Source organism: Henckelia pumila, unplaced genomic scaffold, assembly GCF_033568475.1.
Source record: "Henckelia pumila isolate YLH828 unplaced genomic scaffold, ASM3356847v2 CTG_19:::fragment_3, whole genome shotgun sequence".
Lineage (NCBI taxonomy): Eukaryota > Viridiplantae > Streptophyta > Magnoliopsida > Lamiales > Gesneriaceae > Henckelia > Henckelia pumila.
The window spans coordinates 1,265,163-1,281,187 of NW_027331777.1; the positions used below are offsets into that span (position 1 = coordinate 1,265,163).

The following is a 16,025-nucleotide window of genomic DNA, read 5'->3' on the forward strand; positions in this document are numbered from 1 at the left end:
CACATTTTTACAATTATCTGAAATAGCGAACTTTGACCTGGAAACTAGACCATTTAATTCCCAATAAATAAATTGAGTCAATTTTAGGCTTTGACCAGTGACCCAAACTGATTATTTTCTCCAAATTAAATTATCTGGCATCAATAATTATTTTTAATTCCATTATCTCAATAATTATCTCAAAATTCCAAAATTATCAGATATTCAGAAATAGTCAAACTCATTGACTAATTGACACGTGTATTTTGTAAATACACTCTATAACTCATTTGGCAGTAATAATTATTTTTCCAACTCAATAATTATTTTTAATTGTCAATTAATTCGTTAATAAATTTTTGGGGCATTACACTTTGGGTCCCCGTGCTCAGCCTTTCAAGAAGTCTGCTTTTTCTTCTTCCTCCAGATCTGGGAGAGTGATGCGATTTGGAAGAAAGGGTCAGTGTAACCATAGTGGTAAGAATCATCAGACTGACAAGTGCCGGAAGGCTATAGGAGCATGTTTTCGATGCTAAGAGATTGGTCACCTGAAGAAGGATTGTCCATAGGCTGGGGAAGCTGGTTCTGGTTCTCAGGCTACAGTATAGCAGAGACCACAAGGACAGTCGGCAGGAGGTTCTAATCTGAGACCTCGTACTTTTGGTCAGGTGTTTGCCTTGTGGCATGATCAGACAGTGGAGGATAATGAGAGGATTATAGCAGTTACATTTCTATTATGCGGTATACCTGCTTTTGTTCTTATTGATACTGGTGCGTTTCATTTCTTCATATCTACTCGATTTGTCAAGCATCATAAGTTACCATACATTAACCTAGACATAATACTTTCTGTTTCTACACTAACGGGTTAGTCTGATCAATATCTGATGTGTGATATCTCATAATAAATTTTTTTTATGTGATTCCATGCGCTTAATTAACCCAATATCATACTGGACTTCTATTGCCTTGTATTTTTGTTTGGGTCTTTTTTTACAGATATCGGGCCTGTAATCTAGCAGTAATGCCCTATTCTATGATATCGGGCATGAATCTCACAATAAGACCCTATTATATTATATCAGGCATGCAATCTAGAAATAAGGCCTCAATCTACGGCCCGACACTTTATATGCCCGACCAACTCGGCATCATGTAAGCTCACATCAATGTGGAAGTCCAAAAAAACCCAACCAGCTCGGCATTATGTAAGCCCACGCAAAACGTGGCCATCCCCAAAAGCCCGACCAGCTCGGCACTATGTAAGCCCACGCAAAACGTGGTCGCCCCCAAAAATCCCAACCAGCTCGGCACTATGTAAGACCACGCAAAACGTGGCCGCCCCCAAAAAAGCCCGACCAGCTCGGCACTATGTAAAACCATGCAAAACGTGGCCGCCCCCAAAAAGTTCGACCAGCTCGGCACTATGTAAGCCCACGCGAAACGTGGCCTTCTTCCAAAATAGAACAACCATCTCGGTACAATGTAGGCCCATTAACTTGGCATTCTCAAAATCCTAATCAGCTCGTCACAATGAAACTGCAAGACCATTTGTGGCCCCACAAAAGCCCGATCTGCTCGGCACTCTAAGCCCATTAACTTGGCACATACATAAGTCTGACCACATGCTCGGCAACAAAAATTATTATCCACAGCTCTTTATTTGAGCGCGGTTTCATCAGATTATCGTCAATTGCTCTTTATTTGAGCTCAATTCTAAACAAATCTTCATCTACAAATATTTATTTGAGATAGACTTTCAAACAGCTCGGATCATCATTATCAGACTATATTTCTGTTGGGACTCTTAATCATGGTCTTCTTAGACAAGGATTTTTACTCTGGATTTCTATGGAATTTTGCGGCAATCAGTATTTTCTTGGACTCCGTCTTATGCTCAATTTTTAATTTGTTGGTTTCGGTATCTTGACCCAACTTTATATTGAGCAGTATAGTCAATATGGGCTCTTTTGGCGACTCTTTAACGATCCGATATGAAAGATAATTTGATTATATCTTTAGTGTCCAACGACTATATTAGCCACATTATATGGCACATTTCAATAAGCTCACTCTGTCACGACGCTCAAAGAAAATTGAAAACAATTAGAATATTGTCTTACATGCTCTAATATATAAATTCAACCACTTCAAAGTTCCTTCATTATTTCACTATTCGTCACTTCTTTTCGGGAGGTAGTATTGATGATATGATAAAAATCATATCATATCTTTATTTATATTTTAGAGATATATCAGAATATTGCATGTATATGCATGGATCCAGTTGTCTTATACATTAAAACTCTATATGAACTGAGACTTTCTTCTTATAAATAAGGGGTCTATAACCCTTATTACGTCATGTTTTTACATGCTTCCATACGCCTCTTATATGTTTTACATACGCCTTACATAAGTCTTACATATGTTTTTATACGCTTCGATACACCTCCCATACGTTTAACATATGCCTTATATTCGTCTTACATAGGGGTGCAAACGAACCGAATCGAACCGAATAATGGTAAAAATTTAAGGCTCGAATTTGGATCGAATTAATTATATTCGAGTTCGAGCTCGATTCGAAGCTCGAAAATTTCAAATATTTTGGCTCGAGCTCGGCTCGATGTAAAGTTCGAATTCGAGTTCGGCTCGAAATATTCGAACCCATTCGTGAACTATTCCAACTATTGCTCGGATATTATGGTTCGAAATGCTCGAAATATCCAAAAAGGTTCGAAATGTATATATATTTATTATATAATTATATTATGTTAATAAAATATTAAAGCTCGCGAATTATCGAAAAAAATAATTTTGGCTCGAGCTCGGCTTGAAAAAAGTTCGAACATGTTCGTATTTGACTCGAGTTCGATAAGTTCGAATACGAATCAAATATTTATTGAGTTGGCTCGAAAAGATCGCGAACCGGCTCGATTAATTTTACACTCCTAGTTTTATAACTTATGTTTTTACACTCTCTTATATGCATTCTACACGCTCTTAGACGCTCTTTTATACATTTATATGCGCTTTCATGTGTATCAGACACAATCTCATATATGTCTTTTCTATATGCTTTACATACATTTTCTATTGAATCCTATGCAGTTTCTATTGTCCTATACTGACTTGAGCGTCTAAGTGGCTTCATCTTCGGGCGGAGTCATCTCACATGTTTTCTTTGATACATAAAAATATTTTGAGATCATTCGTCTCGGTTTATTGAAGAAATTGGTTCTAATTGAAGGCTGATGATTTTTCACAATATCCAATTTACATGGATTTGTGTGTGTGTGTGTGCGTGTTTTTTTTTTAACACAAATTCGGGGTAGGGGAGGCTCGAACCTAACCGGATGCAAACAAGTACTAACATCTATGGTGTCACTATGGCTAAAGTTTTGTGGTTGATGTTGAGGGCTTTTTTCTTTTTCTTTTTTTCTTTTTGTTTAGATTTTGATACTTCAGTTGTTGTATAAGGAGTTAGAATTATTTACTTTTGCATTCTATACATATATATTATTAATTAAGGGAGAGAGATAAATAGTAACTAACTTTTGGTGAGATTTTTTTTTAATATGTCAATAATATCCTTAACTATTTTTTTTTCTAAATTTTTATTTATCTTTTTTAATAAATCTTTTTATTTTATAATTTAATTACAAATATTTAGAAAACAAAAATAAAATTATGATTATACGAGCATGCAACGCATACTCCAAGACTCTAGTATTTATTAAGCAAGAGTGCCTTACTAATTATCATCTATTTGGTATGACAACCTTAGTTATCATCTATTTATCTATTTTGAAATTCAAATTATTTGAAAAAAAAGATTGGGAAATAACTAATATAATATATTATTGTTTTACTAATTATAATTCTTAACCCAATTTGCTACCATAAATTTATTAAATTTTTTATTGAAATTAATTTTAATAAAAAAAAAACTCAATTTTTCGTCACACACAACGAGTGTATGCAAATAGGCTAGTAGCATATAGAGCATTTCCATCTGCAACCCCCCTAAAACAAAAATTTACTTTAAAATTTAGATTTTGCACTAAAAATACTTCCCCATCAACTAACCAACCAGTTCTCTGTATTTAGATTTTAGTAATAGTGAATCTATAAATTTGGAGAATGACATTCATTCCCTAAATAATAAAAGAGAAAATGATTTTTTTTGTCTATTAAATTGTCCATTTTTTTCGTTTTAGTCCATTAACTTTTCAAAATTTGATTTTTACATTAACTTTTAACTTTCGTTATTTTGGTCCAAATGCTGATGTTGCAGCTTGACAAGTTAGCATTTTCTAGATCCACGTCAGAATTTGTCGGTGTCATGTCATTATTTTTCAATGATACATTAGCAATTAAACTAAAATACCAAACCCAAATTTTGAAAATTTTGTTGACCAAACCCAAAATTGAACAAGTTAGTAGACAAAAAATATTATTTTTTAATAATAAAATAAGTATTATTTCTCTCCCCCAACTCATTTCTCACTTTCCCGTTTTCTTTTTGTCATTTCTTCTTCGGTTTCAACTCTCGTTTCTTCTTTCTCTAATTTTTTTTTTTGCTCAAATGATTTTGTTTGATGGTCAAACACTTATTAAATTTTGTATGCTATTGATTTGTATGTAAAATTTGTACCCATTGCTGTCGATTAGGTTTATACAAAGCGTATGAATATAATGAATTCATATTTGAGGGTTGTTGGAAAATATTAAGATATAAACCCAAATCCGAATGTCCCCTTATTAGGAGAGACCACAGGACAGAAAAGCTCGAAAAATGAAAAGAAGAAGAAAAAACACGAAGAAGAAAAAATATACACAATTAGCAACAGCAGTGGTTGAGAGAATAATCAATGACAAGAAGCAACTTCATGATGAGAAGACTGTCAAAATTGAAATGTTGGCGGAACATGAAAGAAGAAGGTTAAGATGAAAATGGAAATTAAAAAAGAAAAGATGAAGTAGAAAGACTGTTAATTTGATCACGATTGCAGAGGAAGAAAAAATGAAAAGATTATGTTGATGGATATTAGTGGATTGGATGCAATGCAACAAAAGAACATCATGAAACGTCGATTACAAATTCTTCAAAATACGAAGACTTGATATTTCAGATAATATCAAGTCGTATGATGACATTGCAATGTAATACTAAAATATATGACCATTGGAAGAATGTAGTCATTGGAATAATTTAATAAATATTAACTTATAGAAATATAGTCGTTGGCATAATTGTGCAAAATCATTACAAAGGTACTAATAATAAAAAATGTATGGGAGAGAGAAAAAATAATTATTGTGCAAAATCGTTACAAAGGTATTATCACTGAGCATAGAGTATTCTAGCTAGTAAAACCAGGAAGTTTGATGGTCATCACATGTACTTCATTGTTTTCATGAGAACGTACATTATTTAATTAAAAACATACCAATCTCAAACATGTAATATATATTTGTACAAAGAATTAAGTTTACAAAGTATAATTGCATGTCGTATCCTTTTTAATTTGGATTCGGACCTGAAATTATATTTCTTAATATTCGAAAGCATGCAGTCCGTTTCTTGAGATGATCGTTTTTCTTGTAAAAAAAATAAAAAAAATGCAAAAATAAAGGGAAAAACTTTACTGAAATTGAATTAGTTATTAATTGATCGACCTGAACCCAGATCGATAATAATAATAATAATAATAATAATAATAATAATAATAATAATAATAATAATGATGATGATTTAATATTATCTGGAGGAATTTGGAAGGTCTGTCCCTCCAAGAAAGTGCATGATAAGGGAAAGTGCCCTGGCTGGTTGGTAACTTGGGACTTGGTGTCCTGCCCCTCGTACGCTAGCAAATGTTAGGTTGCCTTCATACACTTCTGTGTATCCTCCAACCTATATATATATTTTATTCATTTTTATTAATTAAATATTTTCTGACCTGGAATTTATTTTATATATATAATATTGGGCAAAGGAACTAATTAGTACGTACCTCTCCAGCCAAATACCAAGGGTGCCACGGAGTTTTGACTTTAAGTTTCATCTGCTTCACAGAATTTAATGTTGAAGTCACCGGTATCCTTCCATCTGTATCCCCACTGTATGTATATATATTTTACATCAAACTATATAAATTAATTAATTTGTATTATATATTTTTTTATAAAAATTTATTTTACTTTTACAAGATTTAATTAAATACATTTTTCCCACAACCATAATATATATATAGCTTGGATTGAGAAAAAGCTGTATTTTAAATGCCGAAATCAACTAATGAAATTTGCAAAAATCAACCTGCCTAGCTAGATATATAGAGTTTTAATCCTCTGGTAAGTCAAAATTTGTTATTAATGAATTAAATTGGTTTCTTTTCATTTTTAAAATATTTTTTCCTCGCGAAACTGTTAATATATATATATAAAAAGTAGTAGGCATTGCTGATATATCCTATGTTATGTCAGCATACCGACCCAAAAAAGAAAAATTAAACTAAAAAAATGAATAAACAAGTAATTCATTGTACAAAGATTAAAATTAATCAGAAGAACAAAGCTATATTGAAGTAACAAGCCAACTCATATAATAATTTTTTAAATTTACTGATTCACTATAAAAACTTCAAGAGATCTAGTATTTATCAAAACTAGAGAATGGTATATTTGGTCGGAAAAAATAATCATGCATGTGTACGAAAAATGTGTGTCTCGATTAATAGTACTTTCAATGAAATGAAAAGAGAGAGAGCATACCTAAATATCCAAACTCGAAGTCCATTCGACATAAATTCTTCGAGAAGAGGAAACATGGTCGAAGGGCTGTCTAGCCATTTCTTGAGTACATCGCTGCACGATGACTATCTTTCCACGTTAATTAAAATTTCTTCATAATAAAAAATATTATAATAATTATAATAATAATAATAATAATGGGATATTAATAAAAATAATAATAAGTGACCTGCATGCTTCCCAATCATAATTAAGTTTTGTAACATTGGCATGCAGAGCCTGCTGAACCTCAGCCCGATTAAGGTATGCATGAACGTAATTGTCGCTGCATGGATCAGAACTCGTTACCTGCATAATATTTAATTTCATCTTTTTTAATTTGTCAAGTATATCACTATATATTCCCTGTAAAATAATAATATATAATAATAATAATAATAATAATAATAATAATAATAATAATAATAATAATAATAATAATTATAATAATAATAATGGGCAAAAATCAAAGAAAAAATGAGTAAAATTAATGAGAATTGAATGTCTATATTAGAGCATCAATGGAGTCCAGAAATTGACCGAGTCGATCGAACAATCCGTGGAGTTGATTTAATTATTTCGGAAGGTCAATTTTTTTAAATCAATTTCGCCAAATTTTTTGATTTCGATATATAATATATAGTAAGTATAGGAAAGTACGTATACCATCCATGGCCTAATCTATAATTCACACTATACTGTATAGAGGGAGTATCTCTTAGTAACTGTCTTGGTATGACTAGCTATGACCATTATGAATTTGCAATAATAACCTTTAATTTATTTGTATTTTATCTACAATTAGTTATTTCATTTAAAACTGATTAATTAAAAAAATGACTATTTTTTAAAGTTAATTATCCCCAAAAAAAAATGAAAGTGTAAAAATTTTTGAAATAAATTATTATTATTATTAAATAATAATAAAATATATATGTTATATTGCACATGTAACGGATATGCCCAATCCGCTGGTTGAAAACATATGTGAGTCATAGATCATGCATGAGGAGTGAGGACATACCGATGTTTTCTTAGGCTTTTGGGTGAGGCTTGAATTATGGCACAAGGGAGCATAAATGTTGTAAATATCGATGTTGCCGACGTTGCCGTCTGCTTCTTCGAGTGCCTGGCTACATTCTTCCGAGTCGCCGGAGGAGTTGGGGGAGAAATCACAGTACTTCATGATATCGTTAAAGGACTGATCCGATATAAGGGCGTGGCTCGCGAAAAATTCGTACATCCCTTTGGAGTCGGTCTCGTCGTTGATAACAGCATTTCCAATCTGCGGCATATTCAATGGTCTGGAGTTACATTTGGAAATAGTACTGTTGGGCATGCAATATAATTGCACTTCTGAATCAGAAAAAAATGATGGCCGATCTTTATTTTTTTTAAAAAAAATTGTTTTTAAGAGAAAATATCTTATTCTTAAACTAGATACATATGTTAATATTTTTGCAGCTAGCTCTTCGAAAATTATTGGAATAATTCATATATGATCTGGAAGTCCTAACTAGACATATTGCACATACATATCTACCGTCGTATCAATACTTTGACAAAATTCGAACTAAACATGCCCATTTTTATTTTTATTTTCTAATTTTACATGGGGGTGAGGATTTTAATTTTTCACTATCATGTGAGATTGAAACGCACGTGCGTGACATGTAGTTTTGGCCAATTAGAAGATCATGCACATATATAAATGATCGATGTATGGTATGGACCAAATATCTAATGACATATATAGCTTTAGGCAAGAGATCATATATGTAAACAAGCATCAATTTACTCCACACTAAGTGGCAAATTAGATGTGTGTGTGTTGTGGGGGGTTAACCTATGGCCTATAGGTAGCAATTGGACTAGCCAACCACCCACCCATTTACTCCACACTAAGTGGCAAATTAGATGTGTGTGTGTGTGTTTTGGGGGGGGGGGGGGGGGGGGGGGGGGGGGGGGGGGGGGGGTGGTTAACCTATGGCCTATAGCTAGCAATTGGACTAGCCAACCACCCACCCATAAAAAGATGTATAGCTCCCACTCTATATATATATATGTGCAAAACAAGACATATTGGGTTTAGTACATGCCGCCCGCATGACACTACTTTGCGGATGACGTGTAACCCCATGATTGGTCAAAATTAGTGGATTCCATGTAGAACCCACTGATTTTAACCAATAATGAACCACCACGTCACCCGCAGATCACTACCCTGTGGGTGGCATCGACTCAACCTGACATATTGAACTGTCAATTATCACTTATAGGCAAAACATTTTCTTAAAATATATATATATTATATATATATATATATTAATTTACTAAAATTAAAAACCAAAATAAAAAATTACATTAAGATAAAAATATATAAATAATTGTTGTTGTAAATTGGTCTATATATGTATAACTTAATAAAACTCTATATTGTCCCAATTTAGAGGACCAAATTATAGTGAGGTATGACGGAGCTGGTCCCAAAGAGAATATATATCAATAATGATGTTTTGACCAAATTTTATTTTTTTTAAAAAAAATAAAAATGATAAAAAAAAATTCCTGCTCTCCCAAAAAAATATATAAAAAGTTTGGAATTGAATTAATAATCGATTAAAAGCTAGCATGACAAAACTCACCATTATTCCTTTGAGATTAATAACATTCTTGTTTGCCTTGTGATTATGGTAGAGAATGGTATGTGCCAACTGAGGTACGTAGTGGCCGGCATAACTTTCTCCGGCAATGTAGAAATCTCGGTTTCGGTACTCCGGGAATCTTTCGAGCCAATTCAATAAAAATGCATAATTATCAGCAGCCGTCTTACTATCTCCTCCTATCACCATATCTTTCGTCGTGTTCGAGTATGAGAAGCCAACGCCCGCCGGAGATTCCAAAAACAACACATTTGCGGCTAAAAAATTAAAAATAATCAAACAGAGGATTCAAAATTATATTAATATTATTTGTGTTTTATAATATTGGGTATATAAGATTAATTAAAGTACCATAGTTCCATGCAAATTTATTTTTGTAGAGTGTTTTGCCATCGCTGTGAACTCTAAATGGTCCAAGCTCTTGCATTGCTCCATAGGCAAGAGAGGAGCAGCCAGGCCCTGTAACACAATAAATTCGAACTCTTTAAGTGTTACACAATAATTTATTATTTAATTAATTAATTCTGACAGGTAATTAGTATTTATTATTTTCTAAGGAAAAAAATATAAATGTATCATAGTCCCACGTGATGCGATGAATAATTTAATGTCAACGAATGTGTATAATTAATTACATCGGCTACAATTTCAAGTAATTATTAATTATTGTATGACAAGAAGAAGCCAATGATATGAGCCAAGGTCCAGGAATGGTTTTTTATTCCAAGAAAATTGCAAGACTAATTAACATGTATCCTTAATGTCTTTTTTTTTTTCCTTGGAATTAAATGTGCAATTTGAACCATCTAAAATATTGGTCTCAAAATTTCATTCAAAAAAATATATTAAAATTAAAATTACATTAATGTATATTAACCGTTAAAAACTATCGAGAAAAGAGTGAGTAAAAGAATATTAACAGACATCAAAATGTACTTATATATTCCAAATAATGGGTACGTACAAAAACCTAACTATCCCGATTGCGGAATAAATTATTTATTCCCTCGTGTAACTAGCTAAAACACATGAACCAATTACCCAATCTAGATGCATCGTTATTTTGTCATCAAAATCTACAAAAATTCATGCGTAGGATCAGATCGAATGCGCGATGTATTACTCATTGGCCATTGCAAATCCAAACAATTAAACAAACATGGAAAGAAAGTCATAGAACAATAATATCACATTTGAATTTAAGGTAAAGTGTTATAATAATATCATGTAGTACTGTAGTCAAAAAGTTTTTGAACTTTTGTTGGGATATTTATTTCCATGGAAACAGAACACGATATACACCATCTGAAAATGAATTAGTGCCAACCTGTGACAATAAAGCTAAAAGGAAAAAATCCCTCTGAATTCCACATAAAATAACATGTATAGAAAAACAAATTATAACCTAAATCTCACCTAACACAACTAAATTTAATTTATTCAAAAAATAATCTTTTTGTTTTTCCCCAAAAAAACCAAATACCTCCATTAAGCCAGAGAAGAAGAGGCAATGGCTTATCCGGAATCTGAGCTTCAGCAAAGTAATAGAAGAAAGCTCGGCCGGCGGTGCGATTCACCGTGACGTATCCGCCATATTGCTTGAACCTAACATGGGGCTGTCCGGGCAAGCTATCGATCCTATCACTTTCTTTCATCCCTTGTTGCGAATAAACCTCGGCTTCACGAAAATGGCGGCTCGCATCGAAATGGCTTCTGTCTATGCTTGGATTGCTCCTCAGAACAAGCTCGTTGGCAATGGAAAGAGATTGGGTTGGCTTCTTCTGTAGGAGTAGTACTAGAGTGAAGAAAAGAATGAGAAATATTAATGCTTTGGCTTCCATTGTAATTTTAATTTATGCACAAGATATATGTGTACGTGTGTGAGTATATATATATATATATAGAGTGATTTGTTGGGAGAGAGGAAAAATGTGTTGAAATGTATTAAAAAGTCTTCAACAAACCAGCAGAAATGTAGAGATTTGGAGCTACGACGTGGAATTCATTGTTTGGACAGAAAAAACCTTCCTCGGTTTGCAATTATCTTACTATATATATTTACTATATTATAATTGATAAACTTATTAGAGAAACTAACTTTGTTTATTTTAATATATTTTTAAATTTATTCTTATAATTCTTTCAAATATATTTAATGATTAAAAGGTAAAAATGTAATTTATGATTATAAAACTCCCACATCTTATCCCACTATCCCACTATCTTAATTTTTAATTATTATTTTTATAAAATTATATTATGTGCATATGCAATGCATGTGCTTAATATACTAGTATTAATGAAGCATAATTAGCTCGGAGAAATTATATTTTTTGTCTAGTAATTAATTTGCACGGTTTTTATTTCTTGTCCTAATATCGGTCAATTTATTGTCTCAATCTATTATTTTTTTTTAAAAAAAAATTAGTCTTTTTTCAACGGAATATTTCTGATCGAACACATACAATATCATATTAATTCGGCGATCGAAAAAATTAAAAGTTAGTGTATCAAAATCAAAATTTGAAAAGTTAATGAATCAAAACAAAAAAATAAACAAGTTATTGAACAAAAAAAAACTATTTTTCCTTTGGACGACACGTCACCACTCCGATGAAAGGGTCTAATTAAAACTGCAACATAAGTGTAAATCATTGGATTTACTGTAATATATAAATTGATCAACATAACAAAAATTGACGAAAATGCACGTTTTACAAGATCAAAATTTTACTTTTTCGATCATGTTGTATTTTTAAAATATAAGACTATATAGTAGTAATTTTACTCCATCAAATTTCATTTGTAATTAAACCATTAATTTTTTGTATTTTGTTTTTTTCTTCTATTATTATTATTTAAAATGGGTGCGATGTTTCTGTTGGGTTTTTGGAACACAATCAATCTTGATTTTGATGATAACAAAACTTGTTATTATGTTTCTAACATATTTACTCTAGTGTGAAGTTGTAAACTCAAGATGAAAGCTAAAACTTGAAACTAGCTAAACTGAATTTCTGGCGAGCTCCAGTGTTTCAATGATATCTTACATCTCAGTGATTCAAATGATTAGCCGCTAAAACGACTGCATAGAAAACACAATTTAGAACATATTGTATTCACATCAGTTGAGAAAAAACGGATGTTATCTAGATCAAACTGACGTTGTAATACCAAATAGAATCTGATCAGTTTAGCATAAAAACAGAATCAGTTTACCTCGAGCAGTTCTGGTATTTTGGTCATATCTTGCAGCTCCATTATTCGAATGGAACGATGCACTCTGATTTGGAAAGATAAGACAATGATCTAAAAATTATATTCGCAAGTCAAAGACTGAATCGGAACCTAAGGAGATTCTAAACTTCGTTGAAGTTATTGGTTCGGAACTGAAATTATCCAGAGCAGAATTTTTAGCATAGTCTGGTATATCAAGCATAACTCTCTCATATGAAATCTAAATTGAGTGATTTATGATTATGTGGAAAGCTAAGATAAAAAGATACAATGTTCATGTTTATAACTTTTCCCAAAAATCAACGAATCAAGAGATATAACACTAAACTGATCATATGCACTTAACTAATTTTGTGCTCAACCAAAGTTTGAGCAGCTCTGGTATTTCGAGCATAACTTTTGCATATGAACTCCAAATTGATTGATTCTTGTGGCATTGGAAAACTGAGATCAAGGATACAACCTTTGTATTATCACTTTTCCTAGATATCAACGAATCATGCCAAACAACATCCAGTTTAACAAATCAGTTTACCTTCTCAATTACTACTAAACTGATCTCACGGTGCTAAACTGATTACATGTTTCGGAAACTACTAAACTGATCTCGCTAAACTGCTCATGTACTGTAGTGACCCTTACCAAGATCACCTACTAAACAGAACTTAGGCATGCAATTAACTTAATCAAACAGTAAACCAGAAATAAACTGCGGAAGCAATAAATATTAATACAATCCCAAGGAAAGGAATCTGCAAATACCCAAATAGTTATACAACCAGATCGAACGCTGTATTAACCCAATACAAAAGAATAAACCTAGACGAAGCTCCAGCTGGCCAACCACTGTCTATCCCCTCTTGGATCCACCCGCCTCGTCCAATCGCAAACCTGCCCCATGGAATAGGGTGTCCAGAAACACAGAGTACGAGACGTGAGCATAAAACGCTCAGCACGAGAGTATGAGTATACATGCATGCAAAGTGAACTCTCTACAACTCGAGGTCAAGAATCGGATAACAAAGACAGACCGAGCCCTGGTATGTAACACGATGTGCCTTCGCTTCAAGAGGTGGCTCACATACCGAAATGCCAGTGGATACGCGAGACCCAAATCGATGGAAGTCCATCCACTAACAGGATAGGGTAAAACCCTACTAACAGACATCTCAAAAGAGATAACTCAAGATGCAAATGTATGCAGCATAAAATCATGGCATATAAATCATGCAGTCACATAATACATACATACTCAGTCAGGATATCTCGAACAGTACTTTCGTACCTCAAATACTAGGCGCGCTCTACTAGCTCTAGGTCTACGCCTATAATCCGCACTACAATGCCAAATAATACTAACATCATTATAGTGCTCTAAAATCCTTAACTAAGCTATTGCATACTCCTAAATATTTTTAGGAAGCAAAAGCTATACTTGCGTCCGTCGTCAGCCCTTTGCTGTCGATTGCCTCAAAACTAGGCCACAGCTCCGCTACGACGCCTGGATCGCTACGCCACTTCCGGATTCCCGACGGGACGCCTAGAATTCCTAGATCTGAGTAAGAAGGCTAAGGAATCAAGAGGAGAGAGGTGAATGGTGTGCTCAAATGTGAGACTCGACACCCTTTTTTATAGACCACGAACGGAACGTCTGTTCCTCATCGTTGCGTCCGTTCTGCCTGACGAACGTTGCTTCCGATCCCCATCGTTGCTTCCGATGTCCCATCAAGTGCATAAGCAATGACGTAATATTGTTTGACGTCATGGATGACATCAGCTGCAGAACGTTGCTTCCGTTCCCTGGACGTTGCTTCCGTTCTGCCTGACCCACCGGACCATTTTTTTTATCATTCTGGGTCTATTCCTGGGCTCCGTTAATCTAATTGACAACCCCTTAATCATGTTTAACTCAACTAACATGATTGATTAACACTTAATTACCAATTTCGGGTACGGGCTACTACATTCTCCCCCACTTAAGATATTTCGTCCTCGAAATTAGATCTTAAGTACTGAATGTAAAACAACATGCAAAAACATTCTTAATTCAAATCAAAAGTTTACAGAGTTTACAACTGAATACAACTCGAAAAGGAAATCAAAACAAATAAGGATGTTCTGAATGCATCCTGCTCTCAAGCTCACAAGTGGCCTCTTCAGTGCCTCGGCGCTGCCACTGAACTAAAACCAGAGGAATGACTTTATTCCGCAAGACCTTATCCTTATGATCCAGGATACGAATAGGTCTTTCAACATAAGTCAAATCCTTATCCACCTGAACTTCAGACGGCTGTAGAATATGAGATTGATCCGCCACATACCGTCGCAACAGAGATACGTGGAACACGTCGTGAATACTGGACAGATACGGTGGCAAAGCTAGACGATAAGCCAAATCGCCAATGCTCTCTAAGATCTCAAACGGACCAATAAACCTGGGATACAACTTGCCCTTAAGGCCAAATCTGAGAATTCTGCGGAAAGGTGACACTCTCAGAAACACTTTCTCCCCAACATCAAACTGCAGAGACCTACGCTTAGTATTAGCGTAGTTGGCCTGACGATCCTGTGCAATCTTAATCCGTTTCTTGATCTGATCAACAACATCTGCTGTCTGCTGGACTATGTCCGGTCCCTCAGCCTGTCTTTCCCCCACTTCTTCCCAGAAGAGTGGAGTACGACAATGACGCCCATACAACGCCTCAAAAGGTGTCATCCCAATGCTAGTATGATAGCTGTTGTTGTACGTGAACTCAATCAATGACAAATGATCCTGCCAAGCTGAACCAAAGTCCATAGTGCACGCTCGAAGCATATACTCCAAAGTACGAATAGTGCGCTCTGACGGACCATCTGTCTTCGGATGATAAGCAGTACTCAAACTGAGAGTAGTGCCCATCACACGCTGGACACTCCCCCAGAACCTAGAAGTAAACCTGGGGTCTCGATCGCTGATAATGCTCACAAGCACTCCATGAAGTCGAACGATCTCCTGAATGTACAACCGCGCCATACGATCTACAGAGTACTCTCGACTATAAGCAATGAAATGCGCTGACTTGGTAAGTCGGTCCACCACAACCCAGATAGCATCACAATTCCTCGAGGATACCGGAAAATGGGTCACAAAATCCATCGTGATAAGCTCTCATTTCCACTCAGGAATAGGCAGACTGTGAAGCAAACCTCCAGGTCGTCGGTGTTATGCCTTGACCTGCTGACAAACCAAGCATCTCGAGACATACTGATACACGCTGCATTTCATTCCCTTCCACCAAAACCGAGTACGTATATCCTTGTACATCTTGTTGCTCCCCGGATGAATACTCAACTTAGTGCGATGTGCTT

General features: G+C 34.3%; 1 protein-coding gene across 1 annotated transcript; it reads right to left on the reverse strand.

Annotated features, from left to right (window-relative positions):
• Window positions 1-5,628: 5,628 nt before the first annotated feature.
• LOC140870734 (serine carboxypeptidase-like 40) lies at window positions 5,629-11,350 on the reverse strand. The gene is made up of 8 exons (XM_073273131.1): window positions 10,924-11,350; window positions 9,792-9,899; window positions 9,423-9,697; window positions 7,802-8,062; window positions 6,968-7,086; window positions 6,760-6,852; window positions 6,000-6,105; window positions 5,629-5,899 (listed from the first exon to the last, which is right to left on the reverse strand). The coding sequence occupies exons 1-8, from the start codon at window positions 11,279-11,281 to the stop codon at window positions 5,747-5,749; spliced, it is 1,473 nt and encodes a 490-aa protein (XP_073129232.1). The 5' UTR covers window positions 11,282-11,350; the 3' UTR covers window positions 5,629-5,746.
• Window positions 11,351-16,025: the final 4,675 nt, after the last annotated feature.